The sequence below is a fragment of the Eutrema salsugineum genome, unplaced genomic scaffold (assembly GCF_000478725.1).
Source record: "Eutrema salsugineum unplaced genomic scaffold, Eutsalg1_0 scaffold_9, whole genome shotgun sequence".
Lineage (NCBI taxonomy): Eukaryota > Viridiplantae > Streptophyta > Magnoliopsida > Brassicales > Brassicaceae > Eutrema > Eutrema salsugineum.
Genome location: NW_006256342.1, coordinates 1,314,503 through 1,341,422, shown reverse-complemented (window position 1 = coordinate 1,341,422; position 26,920 = coordinate 1,314,503). Strand labels below are relative to the sequence as shown.

The window sequence follows — 26,920 nt, the reverse complement described above, 5'->3', positions numbered from 1 at the left end:
TAGGTAAATCTAGTTGTGTAGTTTAGCTAGATTCGACGTGGAGAATCTCCTCAAAGTTCACAAAACGGACTTAAAAGAGCAAAGGGGAAAGTTAACACTTAAAGTAACGTTTGCTTAAATATGATGTGTATTAATTGAATCTATATGGAAAATAAGAAAGAACAAAAAACACATGATTCCTTCAGTCTCTAATCACACGTAACTTTGCTTTGCCTTTTTCAGTTTTGGTTAACTTTTTTGTTGCCTTTCTATTTGAAAATGTTATAAAAAGAAAAAGGAAAATATTGTAGTCATATAGTTTTTGTTACGCTGATATCAATATAGTACTTATTGACCATTAGTATAAACTCACACCATAATGGTTTAGAGATTTTTGACTGTCGATATCTCGGTTTACAGCTTTCTCTGTGTGTATAAAGGAGTGTTGAGAGCGTATGATCATACGAAACAAAATATAAATAGCGAAATATAAATAATGTTTCTAACCAATAAAATATGAAGAGTGAGAGAAAACGCGGTTTTGTTCAGACAGAGTGGATACAGCTGTTGTTTGAAGTGATTCACTCACTCCAGTCTTCGCCAATATATTTGCTCTTCACTATTTGGCTGCGCGTTTCCATTTCCATTGATATTTTATTAAAATATCTTCTTATCTTATCATAGTATATCTTATAATTTACAGCACAAGTACACAGAAATTTTGATAGATGTTTAGACCTTTTTTTAATAAACTTTTTATTCTAGTTTATGATCATTTTTGTTTGCGAGAGAGACCTAACATGTTACTTCACGAAGCTGCCTCTCGTTGCCCCTTCATATCAGAATCCTATGTATTTTCTTTATTATTCCCTTTTGGTTTATCCTTATTAACTTCATTATATATCAATCATTCTTCATTTTTCGGTAAAAACAGAATTTACGATTTAGCCTATAGTCAATCTAATTGATATTTTTTTGGGTGCTAAGTTAATCCAATTGATATAGTATTATAGAGTAAAATATGGTATTAAGAAAAGAGTAGCTTGGGAAATGGGATGCAAGTTAAACACTCTCCGAACATATCACTTTGGTGTATATAGTATAAAATTAGTATTCCTTCTGCATGTTATGTTCGGCATTTTTTTACCACCCATGGATTAAAGCACAATGTAAAATAACAGAATGTAAAACTAATTCGTTTGAAATTAAAAAAAAAAAAAAAAAACAAAACAAAACATAGACCAATGAATTGAGCAGGTTTGAAGAGTCACTTTCTTCGAAAAATCGTAGGATTTGACACATTCAAACGCAGCTGTAATTTGCATTTCTGGAAAGCGATGGCAATAAGTCATCAAAATTTTCAATATTAAAACCTCATTTTCCTTCGACCAAAATCAATTTCCTTATTACAGATAAAAATCTGAGCCTCAACTTATTACGAATAAAAGCAATTCTCGATTTCCTCATTAAGTAGATTCCGTACAGCTAGCTGTACACTCGTTTTTTTCCCCGACAACAATGTTATTTAATTCCGATAGTTCCTTTCAAGTTTATTCACCTTAACACGGTAACACCAATGCTATCGTAGATATATAGAAATATATATATTCATATATATATATATATATATTTACTATGTGTGTTTTACTGATCTTCAAGTTTATTCACCTTAACACGGTAACACCAATGTTTTACATATATATTATACAAATATAACAAACAACGTAGTATTCGGAAAAGAAAAGAAAAAACGTAGTATTCGAATTCCAAAGCAAATACATATTTAAAAAAACATACTCCTATTAATTAACCGGTAAATCAATTTATTGTATTAAATAGTAGTAGGATATATGGAAATCATATTATATACATCAGAAAAACAAATCTGACATATCCACCTGTCATGCACCAAATACGTCATACATTCATACACAAAAAAATCAAAAATCATACTATTTCATTGACTAAATTTTTAATCTATAAAATAAACCATTATCCCCACGCCCCCCACTCGCCAAATCAAATCAATCCATTGCTATATATAATCTCCTCTCCGTCAACATTATTTCTCATCCAAAATAATCTTTCTTCCATCAAAATTTGTATCAAACATTCCAATCAAACACAAAAGTATTATACACAATGGTGAAACAAGAACGTAAGCTCCAAGTTACCACTTCCTCATCGTCACTGTCTCAACCTTCTTCTTCTTCTTATTCTTCTTCCTCTTCTTCTTCCTCGTTGACATTGCATCATCAATCTTGTAAGAACAAGATAAAGAAATACAAAGGGGTGAGAATGAGAAGCTGGGGATCATGGGTTTCGGAGATTAGGGCACCAAATCAAAAGACAAGAATCTGGTTAGGTTCTTACTCAACCGCAGAAGCAGCTGCTAGGGCTTACGACGCTGCTCTCTTGTGTCTTAAAGGCCCTAAAGCCAATCTCAACTTCCCCTACATCACTACTACTCCTCCTTTTCTTATTGGCATCGATGAAAAGACTCTTTTGTCCCCCAAATCCATCCAAAAGATCGCCGCTCAAGCCGCTATCTCCATCTCTTCTGACCCTATTGCCCCTCCTTCCTCCTCCAATGATGATGATGATGAGCATGATAGTGATCTCCATCACCATCCATCTCCTTCTTCTTCAGCTGCATCTTCTCCGCCAGAAGATCACCAAAATGATGATGATTTGGTGTCATTAATGGGATCATTCGTGGATGAACATGTTTCTTTGATGGATCTTCCATCATGGTATGATGATAATGAGATGTACTTCATCAACGGAGCTTCGTTTGATTATTCTCCACAATTGATTAGCTCGAAGACAACGATATTGGATGACCTCTACGACGATGCTGATATTCAGTTATGGAGCTTCAGTTGATCGAACGGTCCATATTATACTACGAAACACTTTCGGTTCACATTATTTCATTTAATTTATTCTTTTAAATTTATCAATTATCATTCGTTGTTTTTTTTTTTGTAACAATTATCATTCGTTGTTGTTTCTTCAAGTTGCTACTTGCTCGGAGCGAATTAACGACAAATATGTATTTATACACACACAGATTATATACACACTAATTAAAAGAAGATCACATGAACTAGAAGCCTTTTTTTGTCACTTCTTGACTTTTTCATATATTTTTTTTCAGTTTATTTTATTAAACTTATAATAAGTAATAGTACTCAAACCATTATAAAATAAAGTAAGAAATAGTATCACATACTAGTCTGGATTTCGATTCATAAACCTCTGATTTTTCTATTTTTTTAATAATTAAAAGAAGCGTTTCGAATTGTATGGAGTAATCTATGGTTCAACTTGTAGCATAACACTATAGTAAACAAAAAAACCAAAACACTATAAGAGGTATAAATGACAATCAACCATTCACGATACACAACGGTATACCTGACTATACCTTAGATATGAAAGCTCTCAATCACTAGAGTCTATATAAAACAGCTATACATATATGATACATTAAATGCGTATGTACAACATGAGGAAAAACAAAATCTATGTGTACAAGTTTTCCCTAATAGATGTTTCATACTTTATTTTATTTAGTACATACATGCATGTTACTATGTTAAAGCCCAAAAATTTATATACGATATTTATATAAGAATCAATAATTATATATATAAGAGTTTATAATTCCATTATTCATATGTGCCTTACATAGCGTGGTAGGTCAAATAATGCACGAAGTTCATATCTTTGAAACTTGAAATCTATCTTTGAATATGTTTCTTTATTTCTTTTCTTTTTGTGCTATTGGAAACGAATAATTGAACCATCCATCTCAATTGTTTTCTTGAACCGCATCCAGATCCGGCCCTAAAATTCCTAAAACTAGAAACAACAATAAAATTATTCCATATATACTACATCAAAATTAAATTTGAAAGAAAACCTATATATTACTTATTACATAGTACTTTTTGGTGAAAGTAGCTGATGCATATAGAAAATTAGAAACCAATCTTGTTAACATTTTGTCACACATTCATGCGTTTGGCGTCGGAAGTTACAGGGAGGTGATTATAATGAGGGATAATATGAGATTCTACCATTATAGGAGCGGAGCATGTCTATGTGGCGATTTTTGTCTTTTGGTGAGAATCTCGTAAACACTTTGAAATCAAAGAGATTCGTCCAAGAATTCGAAAACATTTAGTGAAGACTTGAGAATCTTAGTGGAAGAATTCGAAAACATCCTTTGAAGACTTGAGACTTGAGAATCTTAGTGGAAACGCCATGGATCTGAATAATCTGATCATAGCTAAGAATGTCTTGGTTTTGTGATTTGGACATGATTGGTTTTTGACAATATAAACATACTATTCTTACGGGCTTGGGCTTGGGCTTGGTATCTCCTATAAGAAATCTCTATAGACCAACCTTATATTTAATTTTTTCTTGTATGAAAGATATGTATTTTTTTTTTTCAAAATTTTCCTAGAGATAAATTATGCCAGATTATTTATATAGATAAAATAGTTAAGTATGTAGAATTATAATTTCTAAAGTCTTTTTCTTTTGTTATGAACAAAAAAAAAACTTTTAACAAAAAAAGAAGAGAACAACCCAAAAAGTTTAAAACTTATAACAACAATGTTAAAAAGCTTAAACTTAAAACAACATATATATACAATGTCCGCATCATGTTCCTAAGAAATTATCTGCCTCTGAATCTTCTAAATCCATGAAAATGGAGCAAGAACTTCAGCTTTAAATCAAGCAATAGCTTTCGATTTTCTGATTAGTATTATGATTATTGAGGATATTATATATTAGAAGAATAAAATAAAAAAATCTAGTTAAATTATTTTGTACGAGGTTATATAAACATATATTAAGCGACAATCAATAGCATTCTGATTTCTGATTATGATGATCATTGCCTCATTGGGCATGTTGACATTAGACCAAAAGAAAGAATTTTCTATTATAAAAAAATTTCCTCACCAAAACGCGAAAAAGAAAGAGGAGGCTTAGAGCATCTCCACTAGTGTAACCCATTTTGGGTTTTCTAGGATTTAATTAATATTTTTTTTTGGAAGATGAGAATAGTTAAGAGACTCTTTTATTTATCTCCTCCATTAGTGTAACTCAAGCAAAAAAACACAGAGTAGACAAAAATGATCGATGAACCACTGCTTCGCAGATCATAATAAACAATGGCTTAATCCCTGGGTTTAATAGAAAACAATGAACCACTGCTTCGCAATTCTGTTTCTCACTTGTCACCGCCATTGCTGAGATCTTTAATCCTTGGGTTTAATAGAAAACGCATCAGGATGGGATTGAAATTGAACCCAACAAAACAATAAAAAATAAAATTTGCAAAAGAAGAGATTGGGAATTTCGATCAAGTAGATGAAGATAAATTACCAGAAGTCGACGTAGGAGAGAAAATCATCGGCCAAAAGAAAAGTCATCGTTACAAACGAGAGAAAAAGAGATAGAGAGAGTCGGGTTTTTGGTCGAGAATGAGGAAATAATTTTCCTAACTAAAAAAATATCTTTAACAAATAAAACATAAAAAAGAACGAATCAATGACGTTCTTCCACGTCATCGACGAGACCGTCTCCTCTGCTCCTTATCTAAGGAGCAGTCCGTCAAAAATGTTGGATTTTTCATTTAAATTTAATTGATTTGTCTATGAAACTGTGCTGAAAAATGGGTAAAAAGCCCTGATGAAGCTGCTCTTACAATATTGTCACTAGTGTTGGTCACTTCTGAAACGGATGCTTCTTCTGAAACCAAATTTTCTTTAATTGAGTTGTTTGCTGAAATCATGAAACATGGGAGTCTTCGTTAGATTTCAAATCCAAAACAATCAAGAACATTATATATATATATATATATATATATATATATATTTATAACTAAAATAAATAATTAAATCTTTCGTCAGCAGAAATAAATAAATACTCAACAAAAAACATTTGCTGGAAGAGAGGAGCGGGCCGACTGAGAAATGAAATGGTCCACCAAAAGGTGGTAACTGGTAAATGCCAAACTCGAGAATGACAACAAATGAAAAGTCAGTTTGCTTTTTTTTTTTAGTTTTAGTGTTGATAATGCAACTTGTAATTATGTTGTCTGCTTTGCATGTTTTGTAGCAATCCACTTGAAATATTAATGATCAAATAAACTAAAGGAAGAAAGAGAGCATGACTGCATGAGTTTCGAGAGGTTACCATTTGTCTCCTCCTGTTTGATTGGTAATTTGAAGAGGTTAATTGTTAGATAATATTGTGCTAAACTTCTAGATTAATTGAGTATAAAAACTTATCGTTCTCTTTACTGTACATATTAAAAGTTTAACTGCATTATAGAATTCAATATTCACTGACCAAAAAATGTTTCTGACAACATAATAGTTGAATGATTGAGAAATTCGTTGTTGTTGTTTATTTATCTCGTCGTGGTATATGTATCATCCATAAAGAGAAAAAAAAAGGTTAAATGAATTAATTTGTTTGAGGATAGATGATTTCTGCATAAATAATGTTATTTTGAGTGTCGAAACGTTGTAAGTGATATAAAGAATGTCGAAACGTTATAAGTGAATGTCACCACAGTATGGAATATATCTGAATTTGTTTTTAAATTTAAAAATAATCTCTCTTTTAATAAAGATTAAACCAATTGTTTGTTTTTGTATCGAAGTTGTTTTTTTGTTAAAGGAAGTTTTTGTATCGAATTTGTTTTTTTGTTAAAGGATTTTTTTGTATCGAAGTTGTGAATTGATCATGTTTACGAATAAACTTATACTCGTATTAGGGGAAAAAGGCCGATTAGTACCTCAACACTATCATCTGTAACCAATAAATACCCAAACAATTTTGATAGACTAATCAGTACCTGAACTTATTAAAATCGATAAATACATACCTCAATAATGTTTTTTGGCCAATTAGTACATTGACTTTCTCTCTGTTAGTCAAACCCGTTAGTTTGCAAATGGAATCCGACTCAGATGCCACGGTGGATACTGTGTTCGAATGAAACCAATACAACATCATTTAAAGTTAAAAATCAGGGGGAAAAAGACAAAAACGACGTCGTTTTAAATTTATTATACATTAAAAAAATCAAAATTGAAAATTTCGATTTGATTTTCCAAAAGTGTTTGAAACAAAATCAAAACCAAAATTGCAAACCTAAACCTACCATGAATCTCCGAAAAAGCGTTAGCATTCGACGATGAAGTCATTCCGATTTGATTTTGAACACCATCTAAATCCTAACTATCGATGTTTTTTCTCCCACGAAAGAAGATATAGATGCGGCATTTATTTAATATATCTAAATTTAAAACGACGTCGTTTTGTCTTTTTTTCCCTGATTTTTAACTTTAAATGATGTCGTATTGATTTTATTCGAACACCAGTATCCACTGTGCAGAACCGTACCTATAGTGTTAAAAATTAGACAATTACCAATATATAATTTGGTAAAAATGGTTAGGATATTCTTTTGAAAACCCTATAATAATAGTATTGTTCATGATATTTTTCATTTTTATAAATATGGATCCACATATGTTAACAAATGTTATAATAATGTATGATATGAAAAATACAAAATATACTAAAATAATATTATTGTGTGTTTAATGATAATATTATATTTTATTATTTATAAAAAAAAGCTACATTTTTCCGATTCGCCTAAAGCTTCGATGAGTTTAAGCACGGCACTGCCACCGTGGCATCTGAGTCGGATTCCGTTTGCAAATTAACGGGTTTGATTAATAGAGAGAAAATCAATGTACTAATTGGCCAAAAAACATTATTGAAGTATGTATTTACCGATTTTAATAAGTTCAGGTACTAATTAACCTATCAAAATTATTTGGGTATTTATTGGTACTGGTGGTGTTGAGGTACGGCCTTTTCCCCTCGTATTAGCGTACATCACTGAATGCGGAGTGTCGCGTGGAAAGTTATTTGACCAATATGAACCCATTGGACAAACACTTTGATCACTCCCTTAACTAATTTTATATTAATACGTGAGTTTAGTATTTTTAAGAAGCGCCATAAAAATTATTAGTGTGATACCTTCAGTCTTTGAATGTAACAAACTTTGTAGTAAACGAGGCAATAGACATGCATGTCACATGGAATGATGAAATCTCAAGAAAGTAACAAAAAAAAAACAATGATTAATTTTTTCCCGTTTTAAATTAAGTGTTATTTAAGAATTTCATTACAATTTAAAGTGTTGTTTAAGATTTTCAATATAAATCTAGAAACTTCATATGTTTTTGATGAATAATTTTGTAGAGATTTCACACAAATGAAGAAGTCTTTAATGTATAATCAGCTAGCTTTGTGAATTGAGTTATTACATAAAATATGTAAAATTGGGAAATAGCTGTATCATATGCCAAAAATTTACATAAAAACTAGACCACTCCATACTAAACTAATGTACATTAATACTACGGAAATAAGTATTTTTTTGTTCACAAATATTCTTAATTATTTATAACTTTTTCCTTTCAAATTATTTCAGTAAATTATATATATTAAAAACTTTAAATTATATAAATAGACATAGATTTACTATATTCATGATTAACTTAAAATAGAATTGAATATACAATTGTTAATTTTAGATAAAGGATAATTTTATTATTTAGATTGAAAATTTGATATTGAATTTTTCTTTAATCCTCGATATTGAAAAAATACGATTTTTTTTTTTTAAAAAATAACTCTACGATACTACGACGATACTGTTTTTTCTGAAACAGATGGAAAGGGTGTAACTGTAATAATCAATCATCTAATAAATGGTTTACATGCAATGATACGAATTATTGGCTGTCCGTATATGTCTTATATCGAATAGCATGGCAGCCTTAATCTGTAGTTGACCAATCAAAGAATTAAATTACATGTCGTGAGTGATTAAATATATCAATAATTTCAATAAATGCTTTTTACTCATAGCCATGTATATGGAAATATTTAATGCCAATTGGTTTTCATTTATTGGGCACAGTACATTTTCTGTTTATGGAGCTGGAAAATTGGACCGACTGCTTTTTTCTTAGAGGAATTATGCATGCTAAGTGGTTAAAGACTTCAAAGTTTGAATATGCAAACATTTGGGTCAAACTCCGTAAGCAAATCTACAATGACCTCAGTTACCTCCCGTAGGGTACCGATTATTCGATTTACAATAATATATAAATATTCAATTTAAGACGTAGCCATGATATGAATCAGCCCAAATGAATCAAGGAATCAAGACAAATGATATAGATGTACAGGCCTGCTGCTAAAGAATTGAGGCTAAAATATGATTCATTTCTAACTCAAGCATGGCTAGGTGTTAGAATGTAGATTAGTGTTAACGATTTTCTTATTCCGACAATTATAGTCTCAAAGTTTCTTAACATAATAACTATCAGTCTATCACGTAAATACAGTATTATTTTAAATGGATAGATGTATTAATAACATAAATGGCACACTAACATGTTTGATATAGATGAATATTTTATCACTAGAACATGCCATTGCAAACATATAAAAATTATTCAAAAGAATGTACGTATATCTATATCTAGATAAGAGAAGATACGGATATATAATAATTACTTTTTTGGTAAAGAAGGATATATAATTATAAAACCAAATAAAAAGGATAAAGATGTATATAAAAGCAAAAATTAAGAATAACATCCTCGAGAGATAGTTATGATGAGGACACATGCATGACTTCTTCTACCATTTATTAACGTACGAGGCATGCTTTGGACGTGTTTTTGCCGTAATCAAAGTTTAAAATTTAATGTTGATGTTATGATGACAAGGCTGATAAAAGCTTGTTTTAAACTTCATTCTGTTATTCATATCCATAAATGTGATTAGATATAACTTGAAAGAATGAATGACTCGAGATGATGCTTAGCTATCCACCTATATATATATATATATATATATATATAATTCAATCTTGCTTTAACAGAAAAATCAATGGAGTACATAAGATGACGCATTGAGATTGAACTGAACTGGCTCGTACACTCAAGAATGTCTTTTTTTTTTTTCTTAAAATTACTAACCTATTTATTCCGTTGTTCAATCACAGAATCATGATCAGGTACGATTTATATATGTAACTATTTAAAAAAAAAAACTAGTGATTCTTATAGTACCTATAAAATAATTTAATGCGTTCACCTAATAATGCATAATATGAAGAGAGTTTCCGAGAAGTTTTGAATTGTTGCAACTAATTTGGTCAGACCACTTCAGTTGCAGGCCATAGCGATCCATTGGTTTTTACTTCTTCTTTTTTTACTTGAAATGGCTACCATATAGCTTACGTTGACAAGTCTTGGGTACGAAGAATCTTCTTCATTGTTTTCTTCTCTTTTTTAAAAAGTCATAGTAATAATAATACTAAAATCTGCATTTTTTTTTAGAAAAAGGAAATCAAATCAAGTACGAAACGGAACACAGATTCCGATTTGAGGATAACGTTTAATCAAAACTAGAAAAATATATCTTGTCAGTGATTCGGATCAATATCAAAACATCAATCAATCATCCACCTAAATTTTGTACAAAAAGGAAGAACAAAACATGACTTCTTCTATATACATTTACATTCTTAGTTCAAGAAAGAAAAACAAAAAAACCTCCATGGTAAAGCTTTCTTATAATTTCAAGCTCACCAGGGCTACAATAAAAAGACAAAAAGAAAAAAAAAAAAACTTGACTTCTTTGTTAATGTCATCTTTACTAATCATTTTCAATTTTCACAAAGTTTACCATCCATCTGATTTTGAACGGCTTTCACAGCTGCAACTCTCGCAGCCGTCGCAGCCTTGTTAGCCGCAACCACCGCTCGCATCACCTGTTCATCGACCCGTCTCTGATTTACACTTTTTTTCGCCATATCTCGAGCACTCTGCAATTAAGTACCAAGTTAAACGATTTAAGTATCTTTGAATCAAAACAATGTGTGACTTTTCCAAGTTTCAGTCTTTAACTAAAGTCCGGCATTTGTTAATTGAAAAAAAAAACAAAAAGTTTAATCCTTTTGGTATTATTATATACCTGAACCGCTCTATGTACCGGGCCGGTTTCTGGAGGAAGCCGGATTACGAGACTACCATCATCCCATTCACCGCATTTGGTATCACCGGTCCTGAATCTATACGTGCCATAGCCTTGCTTACGACCTTCGTGCCAAGCTCCTTCGTAATAGTGACCATTAGCGAAATGGTAAACACCGAATCCATGGATCTTATCTCCAAAATACTCTCCTGCGTACTTATCTCCATTTCTACAACATCAACAAACAAAAAAAAAAAACTCAAAAACCAGAGCTCAGAAAATTAAACAGAGACATCTGTATACGTAAAAAAGAATAATTTTTTTTTTTTTGTTAACCTGAAATGGTAAGATCCAAGTCCATGTTTGACACCAAATTTGAATTCTCCAACATAAGAGCTTCCATCAGCACAGGTTTGAACACCATAGCCATGGCTTTGACCGTTGAACCATTCGCCGGAGTAAGAATCTCCGGTGTAAAACCAGTAAACTCCATAACCATGTCTCAGTCCTTGCTTGTACTGTCCTTTATACTTACTTCCTTTAGACCAACACTCGATTCCATAGCCATCGTATCTTCCATTAATCCAGTCTCCTTCGTATCTTCCGTTAACGAAATAGTAGTAAACTCCACTTCCATTGCATCTTCCTCTGTGAAATTCCCCTTCGTAGAAATCTCCATTGCTGAAGAACTGGACTCCTTCTTTGACGACCAGTCTCTTTTCTTCTTCTTCTTCTTCTCTCTGGTTTTCGATCGATTCCGGATTCGAGTCGCCGATGTACCATTGAACCGGTTTCGGTTTGTGTTTGATTCGGAATCTTAGCTTTTTCCTGGTTTCTTTGATTGCGAATACTGCTTTGTTGATAACCGCCATGTTTCGCGATGCGAAGAACAGAGAGACGGCGACGAAGATCAAACCAAGTAGAAGATTCTCCGACGTGAGAATCGCATCGGTTTGAGAGAAGACGAAGAATATTAAGAAAGACGAGAGGCTGAGGAAGGAGAGGGAAGCGAGTGTGAAGGTGAGACCCGGTTTTATTCGGGTCGACCCGGTTCGAATAATTGACCCGAATGATTTAGGCGGTTTTCTTCTCCTCTGCTTCTCCTCTTTCTCGCCGGATTCCAAATCATGTTCGCGGTGGTGAGAGATATCGTCGAAGTCACATTCTGTGATTGAAGAAAGGCTGTGAATCGATGATCTTATCGTCGGAGATGATCTGAGCAACGACGATTGAGTCCTCGTCAGTTTCGCTTGGCTCATCTCTCCCCCTCGCTCCGATAATCTCGCGTTAAAAAAAATTGCAAACTTAACCTAAAAAAAAAACAAAAAATCTCAAAATCTTCGATCTCGGCGAAGAGCCTAATCAGAGTGATCACCACTTTCTTTCTCGATTTCTCCGCCCAAATCTCAGACGGAAAAACGTTAACCACCACTGCACCACCGTGCTGAGCATAGCTGACGGAGAAGCAGGCGAGAGATCTCTAACTCCAGAAAATCTTGTTCAAAGTTTTACGGTACCGGAGAATATTCATGGCGAAGCCGAAAGGAAGAAGAAGAAGAAGCTCACTTGGCTTCAGAGAGATCGAGAGAGAGAGAGAAGGCTTTGGAGCGAGTTTGGGCTTATTTTAAGAAGTCAAGAAGAGATGGAGTTAGATTCAATACCTACCGTTAGATTCAATCTGACGGTTGATTAGCGAAAGCAAAGAACCGTAGCCGTTGGATCAGAGTAAGAGAAGAAGAAGTCCCGGTCTTGACGGGAATATTAGGAGGCGGACGCTTTTTAGCTTTACTGTTGCAGGCCGGCACGTGCCGCTACACACACATCTATTAATTAAATTAAAAAAACTTAATTTAACTTTTTATTTTTAAAACTTAAATTTTGTTGAAATATCTCTGCTTTTGGGGGGGGGGGGGGGAATTTTCTATATTAATCAATAACAGTTGATTTGGACTTGAACAGAAATGTTTATAAACTTTAGTCTATATTCGTGGTAAGTCTACTTTATTTTATATATGTCTGAAAGTGTACGATACCATAGACTAAAATGAATCAACGATTCATATTGGGTATAGTTGGTGAAAACTGTAAAGTGTTGGTAATCTACCAAATCGGACGGTCGAGATGAATTACTTGATAAGGAAATTGATATACCAATAAAGAGAAGAAACAAGAAAAAATGGGTTTGGATCAAATTGTGAATGAAAACAAAACATTTACCAAACATCCTCGCATAGTCGCATGGTGCATTCCGCAATAGTAGGCCTATGATGTTTTTCTTATATCTTTTAAAAATTCGCATGTGATTACAAGCAAATAATTATATTCATATGATCTCTACTAGAGAAATAGTTCATTTACGTTCCAGTTTTACAAGTTTATCTCTGAAAACATCAAAGGGGAAAACATTAGTCATCTCGGTACCTGGCGATAATGAGATTCGGAATTAGAGATAGTTACATAATAGCCGTTGGATCAGAGTAAGATAGTCAAATTATATTTCTTAAAGTTTTTATCAAAAAGAAGAAAGCGACAATCTTAAGCTAATGACATTGATGAAATGTTTTTTTAGTATTTGATTTATTAAGCCTTTCACTGAGATCTAAAAGTCTTAAGTTCTCTGATGCATTCAATTACTTTTAAACTTTCGGCATAGGAAAGATAATCCGACCCAAAAATACAATAATCACATCATTTTCAGTTTTGCAGAGAATATTCAACCTTAATTTATTAATTAACCAATCTACGACTTACGATAACAAGTTGTCTACCTACTTAATTTTTTTAATTGTTTGAACTACTTACTCTACTCATTTAATAACGTGAACTTACTTTATTAGCTTCCTTTACTGAATCAAAATCTCTCCTCAAATGGAAACCGAAGAAGAACAAACAACACAACAACATATTCAAATAAGCTTTTTTTTTTGTTTTTTTTAAATGAAGATCTTCAGAGTCAAAGTATCAAACTTCAGACTATTCTCTTGAGCTTGAGCTTCATCCTCTCAACTGCACTACGCAACGTCTCTTCGTCTTTACAGAACGTAAACCTAACCAAATTCTTCCCTTCTTCCGGATTCAAATAAAAGACGCTCGTGGGGATCGCAACGACCCCAACTTCTTTGATAAGATACTCACAGAAAGCGACATCATTCTCCAAACCAAATGGCGTGTGATCCACGACCACAAAGTAAGTCCCGCTCGATGGGAACACTTCAAACCCGACTTCCTTCAAACCCTTAACCAGAATCTCCTTCTTCGCATTGTAGTCTCTTTTCAGCTCTTTGAAGTAAGACTCTGGTGCCTTGAGAGCTGCAATGGCTGCGGATTGCATCGGTGTTGATGTGGCGAATGTGAGGTAAGAGTGAGCTTGTCGAATTCCCCAAGTTAGATGAGTTGGTGCAATGGCCCAACCGATCTTCCATCCGGTTAAAGAGAAAGTCTTTCCAAGAGAATTCATGGTCACGGTTCTTTCGTACATACCGGGAAGAGAAGCTATGGAGATGTGATCCATCTCAAAAGCAAGCTTATCGTATACTTCATCCGAGAACACAAGGACGTCATTTTCAATGCAGAGAGATGCAATGGTTTCGAGCTCCTCTCTTGTGAACATTTTCCCGGTTGGGTTGTGTGGAGTGTTCAAGAGAATGGCTCTGGTCTTGTTAGATACCGCAGCTTTCAGCTCTTCCAAAGGGACTGAGAAGTCTGGTGGGCGTAAAGTGATTCCTTTTACTTTAGCACCAGCCATAGAGAGCGTTGCTTCATATGAATCATAAAAGGGTGCAAAGAGAATGACTTCATCACCAGGGTTGATTAAACCCAACATAGTTGCAGCTATGGCTTCTGTGCAGCCAGAGGTAACAGTGACTTCTTTCTCCGGATCAACAACGAGACCTGTATCTTCACGAAACCGCGCAGCTACAGCAGAATTGAGCTGGGGAAGGCCGTGGCCACGAGCATACTGGTTTTTACCGTCTCTAATGGCTTGGATAGCAGCTTCTTTGACAAAATCAGGACCGTCGAAATTGGGGAAGCCTTGGCCTAAGTTGATTGCTCCGTGTTTGACAGCTAATGTGCTCATTTGAGTGAAAATCGTAGTCTTGAACTTTTCTAACCGCTTAGCCACCTAAGAGATGAGATTTCAAAATGTTCAAAATGTATAGATAAATCAGTTCATCAGTTCTTGGGGTTTCAACTCTGCCTACAAGTGAAAGTCTACAGGAAAACTGGCAATAAAGCAAAACCGATATAACTAAGCTTATTTAAGAAAACGAGCTAAAAAGCTTCAGGAAGAAATTTTGGATTGATGGGCATAGTGTAATCTGTAAAGGTATCGTGGGACCGTACCGCATGAACTAAGTGGAATCCAGATCGGAAAAATCCAATTTTGACATAATTTTGGACAGAGGAAAATCAAAACAAAAAAACATCAAATTGACAGAACAGCAGCTTCCAATGTTGCAAAAGCAGTGCCAAATTCAAAACTAAAATCTCCCAAATTCCAAACGCGAGAATCGAAGCAATCCCTTTTCATCATTTGATTAGCAAAGACACTAATTTACCCAATAAGAAGAGATAGAGACCCCACGGAATGGAGAAAATGAAGAGAAAAGATCACCTGAACGGGTTTCTGAGTCGACTCGTTCTGGGTCGAAATTGTGGCCATGGTGGCTCCGATTCGAGGGTGGGTCGAGGATGCTGACTTCAGAAAGCTTCGTTGGGAATGAGAAGAAAATGGGAGAAGAGAGGATCTGAAGCTAAATTGTCTGAGCATCACACCATGTGTGTCCAGGTACATTGACTCCGCATTACCAGAAATTCCCTAAGCTTTTTAGGGCTTTTGATTCGCTCGAATTTCAGGAATTTTCCCAAAGTCGCAAGTTGCAACCCTTTTTGACAAAAAAAATAAATAAATAACAAGCTTTTCCCAAAGTCGCAAGCTTTTTTGTTGACGTCAGTGGGCTTTTACAGTATGATTTGTGGGCCTAGCCGCCTTAGATGACCCCGCCAAATTTTAATTTTGTGTATGTATGTTTTTTTGGGGTACAAATCTTCTAACAAAGAACAAGAAGAAAAAACAAGGAATCAGTTTAAATAAAGACATGTTGGACGAGAGTCGCTAGTGGCAAAGTTCACCAAACCAATGTGGATCCCAACCGAACCAAAAACAACGGCAAGTCACCAAACAAGAAAGCTTTTGATGATTTCTTCAGCTAACCCAAAACTAAAACATATTGGGAAAGCGAAATCCATGAAAACAAAAAAAAATAGAAACACATTTTTAACACAACTTCAAACCAATGTGGATCCAAACCGAACCAAAAACAACGGCAAGTCTCCACATTTGGTCTCTTTGTGTCTAGTCTATATCATCCAACTACGGAGCTGTATTCTCGTCCGACATGATTGCTTTTTCAGCAACTGTAATGTGAAAAAAAAAAAAAATATACAACAGTTGCTATAATCTGCATCTTCAGAGATCTCTTTGCTCCAATCATCAATAATATGAAGTCATGTAGAGTCTCGCTCCTATATCTAGCGGACCGTCATCGCCACCAACAGCGTGAAGAACCACAGGAACGGTCGAGAAAAGCTGGATGGTCAAAGGAAATACCGCAGGGGCAATCTCGTCTTCTCGCTCGGTGTCATTGACAGACAGTGCATTGTATTTGGCAACACATAGGTCACAAGGACTCACCAAATAAGCAACCTCTTTCAAGGGCTTGAAATAGCCTCTTCCACCTCTTTTGGAATAGAGTTTATCAAGGATTAAGGTTGATGTTGCCTCTAGCCATTCTGCACACAAGCCTTCAATCTGGTCATAGTATATTCTCCGTTCAATCTGTAACAGCATCGATGGTTAAGAAGAGTTACATTGATTTGTAAAAATAACGATCAAGATAATTTGAAATATGGCAAATGAATCAGCAGAGACTTACGCCAAGCTTGCCAATGTAAATAGTCATAAATCTTGATCCCAAGTTCATTACTCTAGCTTCACACGGAAAAACCTGCAGAGGAGGAAATAAATGAGATTTCTTAACAACCATAAACATAAAAAACAACCCTATGTGATGCAAAAGTTTCTAATTTACTTGCCTTTTTTCTCTTCAACACACACCAAGTGTAAAGCTTATCACATGCATCTTTGACTTTTCGAGCCGCCAGCTTCCTCTCATTGCAATAAGCAGCGATATCAGAGAGTATTTCAGTGGAGGGAACACCATGTTTCAAACCAGCGACTGATAATGCTTCCTTGCCCTCCATAGATTCTGCAGCATCTTTATCGAAACGAATGCCAGTGAAGCAGCTTCTCAATTCACCACCTGATTTTTGCTTCAGCTTTGAGAACAACTCCTCAGCTTCAAGAGCAGCCGCAACCGCACGATGAACAACTATGTCGGGATATCGTCGAAGAGGAGATGTAAAGTGAGTATAGAGAGGAACAGCAAGTGCATAGTGTCCCCACTCAGCAACATCCTCCTTCAAGTTCCCAGTGCAGAAGTAAGATGCAAATTGCATTGGTTTTATAGCATAATTGTTGAGAATGTCTACAAAAACTGAGTCATCCTTGAGGTTTTCTGTGATTTTCGCCAATGACACCTGGAATTGGCCAGAAGAAGAAACGTCCAACTCCATACCATGCTTTGAACAAAAGCCTTCAAATTCTTTGAGCTTACGCATATTAGGTTCTGGATGCCTCCGGAGCAATGCACTGTGAGGGTAAGCTCGAGAAATCACCTCAGCCGCTGTCATATTTGCTAAAAGCATAAACTCCTCAACAAGGAGATTTGAAGGCTTTCTACTGCACACCACAAAATCATACGGAACTCCATGTTCATCGAAGAGAAAAACGGGTTTGGAATTCTGCAGCTGCAACGCCCCATTTCTAAACCTTTTTTGCCTTAAAGTGGTGGAAATCTCACTAAGCTGTTGGACAGATCGAATTACATCACTCCACTCGAAAGGTCCGTACAAAGCAGGCCAGGCATTCGCTGCAACGTCATTCATCCCATCTATAATGTCTTGAGCATGGTCATACGAAAGCTTGCAGCACGACCGTATAACAGTACGACCAATCCAGCGATCTGTCACATCTCCTTCTCTATTTAAATCCCAGAAGATAGAAAAAGCAAGCCTAGCAGCTCCTGGGTTAAGTGAACCAACGTTCTCCGATAATAATGGAGGCAACATTGGTACTTTTCTCCGCAGCATGTAAACACTTGTCGACCTAAACTGAGCTTCTGTGTCAAGAGTAGTGTCTGGTAAAACAAAGTAGGAGACATCAGCAATGTGAACACCGACTCTAAAAAAACCGCCGGGTAAACTTTGTACTGATAGAGCGTCATCGAGGTCTGTAGCCGTCGAGGGGTCGATGGTGAATACACACAGGTCTCTCAGATCTTTTCTGCGTTGAACCTCTTCTTCTGGGATTTCCCAAGGAGCACGTGGAAGGCTAGCAAGAGAGCCAGGAGAAAATTCAGAATCGCAAACCGAATTCTGATATAATATCGCATTGATCTGGGGTTCCAATTCACTGCCTCGGCCAAACATATGTGTAATCTGGGCTCGGGGAAATGGACTCCCTTCGCCCCAGTCCACAATTTGGGCAGCTACCAGCTCTGCCTCGAGAGTCGGATCCATACTCTCAAGTCTTGCTCTAATGCTTCCAGGTAAGACATGGAAGGGAACAATCAATTTTGGGAACTTAGGGTCTGCAGGCATCAGTTGGACGTATTCATCATCAGAAAGAGACAAAGGAGACTTGCTCGTTTTTTCATTACCTTCCTTGTAATGAATCCATCCCTTCACATCCAGCAAACCAACAATAGAATTTCTTACAAGTGATTTTTCAACGACAGCAACTACTTGTCCAGTTGGTCGTTTGTTGGGGAAAGAACTAATGATAGCGCATAGCTTCTCCGCCGCACTGCCAACTCCTTTCTGCTCACTAAAAGAGCCCAAACATGAATCCAGTAATGGAGTAAAACCGCGACTAACACAGTTCTTAACCCCGTGTCCTATAACTGAAGATTTGTTTGTCGAATACCCATCTTCAAAACCTTCCACCACACCAACAGAATTTTTCACTTGAGCATTTATCTCGTCCCTTCCTAAATGGCGGACATGCTCATCTTTATCTGGGGGACTGCTCGTTTCTTCAGACTTTGCAACATTTTCTGTAACAAATCCTTTCATCCTAGGCCACAGTGAGAGCGGATCCAGTTTAATAGCAACAGTATCTCCTTCCACCTATATACAGAAACACAAGTATGAACTTGAATTAAATAAAACCTCTCTGCCAAAAAACACAAGTCAGGAAGGTTGATGATCCAAACTTACTGCTCTATTTTGGCCAACGTTTCCACTGATTAGAATATCTGTAGGGACTCCATCGATCTTACAGTAAGCCTTCAAAGGAAAAAACGAATTCAAAGTGAATAGAAGAAACAGACGGTTAAGAACTTTTAAGTCTCTTGGAAAATGAGATGTTACTTCTAACCTCATTGCGGTTATGAGCATTCACCCGAAATAGTGCCTTAAAAGCTTCACCCTTCTACAGAGATGCATACAGGAGAAGACAACTATTACTTAAACCATTTTTGTTTTGAAGAAAACATGAGAAAAATAATAAAGAGAACATCTCAGACAAACCTCTAAAGCCTCTTTCACAGCATCGAGAGACCAGTGTGAAGGGAAAATCTTTCGCTGCGAGGAACCTTCAATTTGGTGGAACAAGTCACCATCCATTCTAGGAGACTGCTCACAATCCCTAGGATCAGGACACGACTTGGACAACAACTGTTTACTAATTTCAGCAGAACGGACCAGGGGACTTCCAGAGCTCTCGGGACACCACCCTCGAAACGCAAAGGCGGCATAGAATTGAAAGCAACATTAGACGCTCTCGTTAATTCACTGGAATCATCCAAGCCTGATCTCTGCTTAGTACAAAGTGAAGAAGAAGCACAATCTTTTGCTTTACTCAAACTGGTTCGTCCATCCGATGCTTCTAAATTGATGTCTTCTATTGCACAACCTACTGTGTTCCCAGACATTAAGGTTGTTGTGTAAGGCAACTAACATTTATCCGACTCAAAAGCTAAGTAGCTAATATTCAATCGATTCAAACTAAAAAACACCTCAGAATTACCAATAAAACGATAGATACTAAAACCGAAGCAAATCTAAGGACCTAATCAGTTTCAGAACTAAGTTCAAATCCTAACTAACTATTCAATCAAACTAATCCATAAAAGAAAAAGAAAAACGCAACGTACATTAGGAAATCGATTCGCAAACAAAATTCAAAAATTATTTACCTGAGCTGTTCTTGGATCGACGACTAGTTCTGCGCTTCTTCTTCTTATCCTTGTCGCCGTTTTCGATTCTTTCACCAGCTTTAACTGATGATTGCTCCGGCGAAGCACTCTTCATTGATTAAAGTAAAACACTTACTAACTCCAATTGATTTCTACGTACAAATCTAGAAGCTAAAATCCAGGGTATCTTCCGATCAGATTTAAAAAACAAAACGGAAGAACATAAATGGAAAAAAAAAAAATCCAACCACCTAATATGAAAACAAATCAAAGAAAAAGAAGAAAAAAAAAAGACAGTAGAAATCGCGACGATGAGAAGAAGAAGAAAACGAGATCCTGGATCTTATTAGATGAAGAAGAATTTTTTTAAAAAAAATGTATATATTATTGGTTGGGCAAGAGAGAAAACGACCGTGATGATTGGTCGGCGGATTACGCCGACTTGTTATTGCCTTTCCTTTTGTCTTCCCTCTTTTCTTTTTCTTTCCTTTTATTTAATGTTTTCTTTTTTCTCTCTTTCTCACTTTCTCGCCTTTTCCAATTTGCTTTCTTTCTAAATTTTCTCCTCTTTTTTTTTGTTTGGCATCTACTATTTTATACAGAGCTTGACTCGGTTGCTTCATCGTGTAACACGTGTGTTTAGAATTTCATCGGACGGCTATTGAGCTACACTATATTTTTAATTAAAGTAGGTGATTTACTTGAGGGATTATTTTCACTTATCCCCCCTTTATTGTTTACGTTTTAGCATATTCACCCAAATTTCTGGTAATTAGCTTTAGACCCTCTTATCAGTGGGGAGGGCACATTTATTAACTAGAAACGACGGATACCTAAATATTTGGAACAATATTAGGAAACACCGAAACACAATACTGAGGATATTATTCATGCTTCATCAAGAATCAGTAGGGGAGGTTAATTGAGATTCCGGTCATTTGGTTTATTTCTAAATTCCGGTTAAGAATTCCAGAAATGTTTTTGTCCTGCATGCATACAGCCAAAGACATGAGTATATAATTATTATTATTTTACATCATTTTTATGTAGTTTGCCAAACGTTGGCAGTGATGTAGATAAAAAAAAAAAAAAACATAATACTAACTTACTAATTGCCAACACACTGAATTACAAACAAAAAGAAAAAAATAGATATTTATAGAAATTATTAATGATGTTGAGATCATTAATTAGGGCTTACACCAGAACTTGCAGAAAATCCTTTAATTCCACAAACCCACCACTAGGAGCTTTACGAACGATTTGAAAGCAATACTTGCGACATGCTTTCTCGCACATGGTCAGATCATTAGCCTCATGCAGGATGCATGTATTTATCCGGTAATCGTAATCGGTATACAACTCTCGATGCAACTCTTTAACTCTTCAGGACTGACTCGGTGACTCCTTCAACCAATGTTTTTACCATAGCCCACCATTGCCATTGATATTATAATCACTCTTCCATTAACTGCCATTTTCTTATTTGGAATATTGATTTCTTCACCAAGTCGGTGTGTTTTTGTTTGTTTGCGATCTTGAAGAGATATAAAGTCCATTGATTGTGGTTTGTATTGGTGAAGTTTTGGAGAGCATATTTACAAATGTGATATCTCTTTCTAAATAGTTTGTTTTTTTTTGCCATTATTTTTTGTAATCGCATTAAGCTTATTTCATATAGTCAAGCTGCTTGTTATAATTTTTGTGATTTTCCTTTCGAAGTTTGGATACGTCTTGAACCGAGTTAAATTGAATTCGGCAACGTTAATTAGAAATATATTAACTCGGCTGTTCTTTATAAATTTTGTTCTCAATTCTGTTAATATGAAAAAGCGATGAAATAGAAAGATTTTATCCATATATAAAAACTTACAATGGAGGAGAGATTGATTTTCATAATAATAATTGTTTTTCCTTCTGAATAGTCGTTTCAACATCTAACTGCTCCATATTAGCGTATACATCTCGTTTGTTTTGTACTGGCTAAACTATATTTACAGTTTCAGTGTTTCACTCTCATGTTCCTTTTTTTGTCCCCTTTGCTCTTGGTTTGTTACGTAATAATGGATTTGCATTTACATAAATATATACCAATCATATGGTAACCAGAGGGCATAATACATATCAAGTAAAAACCCGAGGGAAAATACGCAAATTTAGAATTATCAGAGGGTGAAAACCATAATAATGGCCAATCAGATAGCACAACCATATTTATGAAACAATCGAGGGTACATACGCAAATATGGAAGAAATATAAGGTAAACCATATTTATTGAAAAAAACCAAATGTATAGAAATAAATATGAAATAGTTAGAGGATAAAACCATAAATATAAAATGGACCAGTCAGAGAGCAAAGCCATATAAGTATGGAACAAACCAAGGGTAGAAACATTAATTAATCTATAAACCAAAACCATATCAGTTTTTAATTAATTAGAATAAAACATGTGTGTGTATGAAGAAGCCCATAGCTTAATGTAGATGAGACTTCAGGCTCTTTAGAATCTGCTTTAAACTATAAAATCATATCCCCAAAATTCCAAACCCTCCTATGATGATCGAAGTTTACTACAATACACGAGTCTCATTTGAAATTCTTTCTTGATTAAACTAAGTAGGCGTTTCAAATGGTAGTTTTGATTTTTTATGAGTCAGACTTACTTACTTACTTATAACAAAAATATAGAATATCATCCATTTTAATCATATTATAATTCAAACATCTTCAATTTTAAAACTATGCTGATACGTTAATTGAAATGACAATACGATTGCCTCCCCCCACCCCCCCCCCTCCACCCCAAAAAAGAAATATATATATATATATATATATATATATATATATAACACATGCATATATATTCAAAGCAAAAGCTTACAAATCGTCATACATATTTATGAGAAACACTCCAACGCATAAGATTACAAATCTGTCACGTATATACCCATCTTTTGTCTGTTTTGTTTTTGTTTATTTGTGAAACCTACTTTAACGTAAATTTATAATGTTTTCTTCTGTAACTAAGATATATCATATGATGAAGTTCAAACTATCTTTAAAACATGTAAAAAACTGAATATTTTTGTCAGTTAAAAAACTATAAATGCCAAGGAAAATACTAAGAAAAAAGTTCGATATATAGTTGGTTACAACTGAATCACAACTGTTAGTTAGAACTTAGAGTGTTTTGGTTCGAATATCAAACGATAATAGTTTAAACATAGAACATTTGGGTTAATTATCTATTCATTTGAATTATCATAATTTTTTAAAACTATGCTTTTGCAGGGTTGCATAGAACCGGATGCGTGTATGTGGAAGTAAAATGTTTTAAAATTATCGAATATGATTTTTAATATAAGAAACAGAGAGGTTTTGAAAACATAAGATTACATAGAACTGTCTTTTAAATCACGTTTATAAAAAAAGCTAAAAAACTAAAACAACTTTTTCTAAGATTTATTTATTCTTTTTTAGTTTAGTTTAAAAGTACGAAAGTATTCATACACTTTTAACTTATTCATGTCCCTAGCTACGGGTTTATAATTAAAATCATGAAAACCATAACGTTTTCAAATCTGGAATCAATGCTTTCAAAACATGTTTCGAACATTTTTAAAACTAGTATGGATGTTTTCAAAACATTCTTAACTTGACACTTTTATAAATTACGTTTTGGCGACATATCCTTATAGTTCTAAATAAATTTATATTCTAAATCGATTTCAAGTTGAAAATAAAGTTAGATAGAGTTTTCATACAATCTTAGTTTTTTAGCTGTGCTGTATATTTTTATAGAAAAGTGGATATCCGCCAATATGTTAGATGCGATTAACAAATAACAATTAAAATATTAATTTTGAATACGAAGAACCAATGGTTTTATATTTAGTAACAGAAACTGATGATGCCGCTGAAAATGTTTTTTTTTTTTTAAACGAAAGCCATCTGAAGTTTGCCATGTGATTTGTCGCTTTTTCTCTGAAATTTAGGTTGTGGAAAATGAAAAAGGGTGAAGATATCGAAGATGATTTTTTTTCTTCACCAGGCCACCCCATGCACGTGCGAGCCTTATCCACACGCTTTTTTGTCATTCCTTTTCTCAATTTCTTTGCTCACTTGCAGAAAATTCAGTTCACTAGTAGATAGATTTGCATTCTTTGTTTCGCAATCATACACGAAGGTTGAACGCAACGCGAGAACGTGTTCATCTTGATTTTTCGTGTCCTGTCGTGTTCTCGTAACTTTTCTAGAAATTGATCGAAAACTCTTTTTCTTCTGTTGTAAATTCTATCTAATTGTCTATTAATGATTTAATGTTTGTTCTTGTCGGACTTAAAAAAAAATCCATATCCCATCCAAGTAATACTCTTAAATCTTAACCCACATCTTATTTGTTTTTTTTATGATGATTACATCTATATAAAGTGTATATATAAATTTTTTTTTCTTATAACGATTTTAAATTTTATCCACCAGAATTTGAAACAAGCTTTTGCCCCCATAATAGAACATTTCAATAAAAAAATTTAATTTTTTTTTTAATAAAAAAATTCCCCTAACTTTGTCAAAATTCGACTCTTTTAGTTTTCCTATGTAATGTCTTAGTGCAACTTGAAATGAGATTAATGATTAAACTACACTCTTTGAATCTATTTTAAATTCTGTTGATGGTTTAAAGTTTGCTCTTTTCGGATTTTCTTCTGAATACAGAACATTCATTCTTATTAAGTACTAGCTAAACTTAATTTAACCCTTTCGAATTCTAAAATTATATCACAAATTTTGGTTTTGGAATTCATGTGCCCAAGCAAACCATAACATACGTATTTGGTTGTTTGTGATAGAAAACACTAAACAGAGAAAACAAAATAGTTAACAGGGCTTAGATTTATTTTGTAGTATTTTAGTTAAGGGAATATACAAAAAAAAAAATCAGGAAAGATTGTAAATTGTTTTTCTTAAACTTTGCCAAAGTTCGTCCTTTTCCTGGCTAACTTCTTCCATTGCAATATCTCACTGCAACACAAATTAGGTTAAATATATATTCAGGGATAAGATTATGATAGTGTGTTTTGTATCATTTCATATTGGCCATGTTGTTGTTGTAGTTTTTATTATTTTGTCTATTTCTTTAGCAGGTAAAGAAAATGGCAGAATGGTGACCCGACTTCCCATGAGATTGATTGGAGTATGGAAGTTAGAAAGCTAGTCAAAAAGCAGCATTAAAGCGTTTATAGTGTTTGTTAACAAAAATCTTTTGACACTCCGAATCCTGACTTTTGTTTTATTTTTCTCATTCTATAATCAATATATATTATTCCGTCATGCTGGTATTGTTGCAAAATTAATAAAATTTTGAAATATGCTAGACATATAAAAATTAGGTGTTAAAAAACATTTAGAAATTTATATTCCCCCTTATTACCAGAACAAAAAGACTTGTTACCAGAAAAATGACTCTGACGGGATACTTTCGCGAGTAAATAGACAAGTTGCACACACATAAAAAAAAAAAGACATTGGTTATGATCAACGAAAAGAAAGCTGCTTATTAATTTAGTCGAATTTTTTTTTTATTTATTGATATATCAAATCGAAATATAAAGGAACGAATTTCATTTGGATAGTACATAATAAAAGTGGTTAGTCAAACGTCAACATCTCGCTAAATCAACACAAATGTCAGGTTTCGGATTAATTTGATAGTGTGCTTGTTCCTACTTATCATTACTTTTCTTCTTACAACAAGCTTGTTCCTACTCAATTACTACCAGCTGAAAAGATAAATCGATGGGTTTTACTTACACTGTAATTACATCATAACGAAAACTAAACTAGAGCAATGTATTTAGTGGAATGATTTGTTTTGGTTTTATGAAAGCGTAAGCGTCCTAACCACCCAGTAAATCGATCGGTGTAGTAATTTGAGATTAACAAGATTGTGATGACCAACCAATTGACTGTAAAGAAAAGGCTCCCCAACTCATATAAGTCCTAATACACTGACAGCCTGCCATAGCCTTTTTGCCTCTTTTTCTCTTATTTTTAGTCAGAAACTTTTTTTTTCGAATAATCGCCTTTCATTTGTTTTTCTCTTTTTTTTTCCTTTTTTGATGTGATGCTAATTTGCCCATGATGGAAATATTTCGCGATCACTCGCATTCAGAAACAGAAAATTAGATGTTAGATCCATAGTCTTTTTCAAAAAAAAAAATGTTAGATCTATACTTGAATGCTTCGACGATAACTTGTTGCATTTGTTAAAGAAATTAAGAAATTCTCTAACAAAGCCAGTAAATTTCTATATTATTTAACATATGCACATTATAGGATAAAAACTTATTAGTTAAATGATCCATATCCATAATTGCACTGATTGATTGCAGGATTTGTTTTTAATTTTCATCAATAGCTTAGTGTTCATAACGAATAATGAAATTTAATTAGTCTCTTTAAGTGAAAAAAAAAATCCAAGAAAGCAGAGGAAATTTCTGGAATTTTA

At 34.2% G+C, this 26,920-nt stretch overlaps 4 protein-coding genes across 4 annotated transcripts; 1 reads left to right on the top strand and 3 right to left on the bottom strand.

Annotated features, from left to right (window-relative positions):
- Positions 1-2,056: 2,056 nt before the first annotated feature.
- Positions 2,057-3,046, top strand: LOC18007867 (ethylene-responsive transcription factor ERF013). The gene has a single exon (XM_006390008.2). The coding sequence runs from the start codon at positions 2,122-2,124 to the stop codon at positions 2,863-2,865; it is 744 nt and encodes a 247-aa protein (XP_006390070.1). The 5' UTR covers positions 2,057-2,121; the 3' UTR covers positions 2,866-3,046.
- A 7,554-nt stretch (positions 3,047-10,600) lies between these two features.
- On the bottom strand, positions 10,601-12,660 carry LOC18008683. Its single transcript, XM_006390007.2, has 3 exons — positions 11,425-12,660; positions 11,089-11,317; positions 10,601-10,939 (listed from the first exon to the last, which is right to left on the bottom strand). The coding sequence occupies exons 1-3, from the start codon at positions 12,345-12,347 to the stop codon at positions 10,781-10,783; spliced, it is 1,311 nt and encodes a 436-aa protein (XP_006390069.1). The 5' UTR covers positions 12,348-12,660; the 3' UTR covers positions 10,601-10,780.
- Positions 12,661-13,903: 1,243 nt separating this feature from the next.
- On the bottom strand, positions 13,904-15,989 carry LOC18008774 (probable N-succinyldiaminopimelate aminotransferase DapC). Its single transcript, XM_006390006.2, has 2 exons — positions 15,704-15,989; positions 13,904-15,211 (listed from the first exon to the last, which is right to left on the bottom strand). Exons 1-2 carry the CDS (start codon positions 15,881-15,883, stop codon positions 14,057-14,059), a joined length of 1,335 nt encoding a protein of 444 aa, XP_006390068.1. The 5' UTR covers positions 15,884-15,989; the 3' UTR covers positions 13,904-14,056.
- A 274-nt stretch (positions 15,990-16,263) lies between these two features.
- Positions 16,264-20,684, bottom strand: LOC18008479 (DIS3-like exonuclease 2). The gene is given in 8 exon segments (XM_024157110.1): positions 16,264-16,927; positions 17,025-17,096; positions 17,185-19,338; positions 19,429-19,497; positions 19,589-19,642; positions 19,741-19,931; positions 19,934-20,128; positions 20,409-20,684. Coding segments are annotated over 8 exon segments (3,195 nt in total). The 5' UTR covers positions 20,524-20,684; the 3' UTR covers positions 16,264-16,582.
- Between the last annotated feature and the right edge of the window lie 6,236 nt (positions 20,685-26,920).

Excerpts from the sequence above, each read along its gene's own strand:
- LOC18007867 (XM_006390008.2), top strand. The coding sequence starts at position 2,122 with ATGGTGAAACAAGAACGTAAGCTCCAAGTTACCACTTCCTCATCGTCA.
- LOC18008683 (XM_006390007.2), bottom strand. The coding sequence starts at position 12,347 with ATGAGCCAAGCGAAACTGACGAGGACTCAATCGTCGTTGCTCAGATCA. Across the intron at positions 11,318-11,424 it reads CTTGGATCTTACCATTTCAG|AAATGGAGATAAGTACGCAG; the intron begins GTTAACAAAAAA and ends TTGATGTTGTAG. Across the intron at positions 10,940-11,088 it reads CGGTACATAGAGCGGTTCAG|AGTGCTCGAGATATGGCGAA; the intron begins GTATATAATAAT and ends ACTTAATTGCAG.
- LOC18008774 (XM_006390006.2), bottom strand. The coding sequence starts at position 15,883 with ATGTACCTGGACACACATGGTGTGATGCTCAGACAATTTAGCTTCAGA. Across the intron at positions 15,212-15,703 it reads CGACTCAGAAACCCGTTCAG|GTGGCTAAGCGGTTAGAAAA; the intron begins GTGATCTTTTCT and ends CTCATCTCTTAG.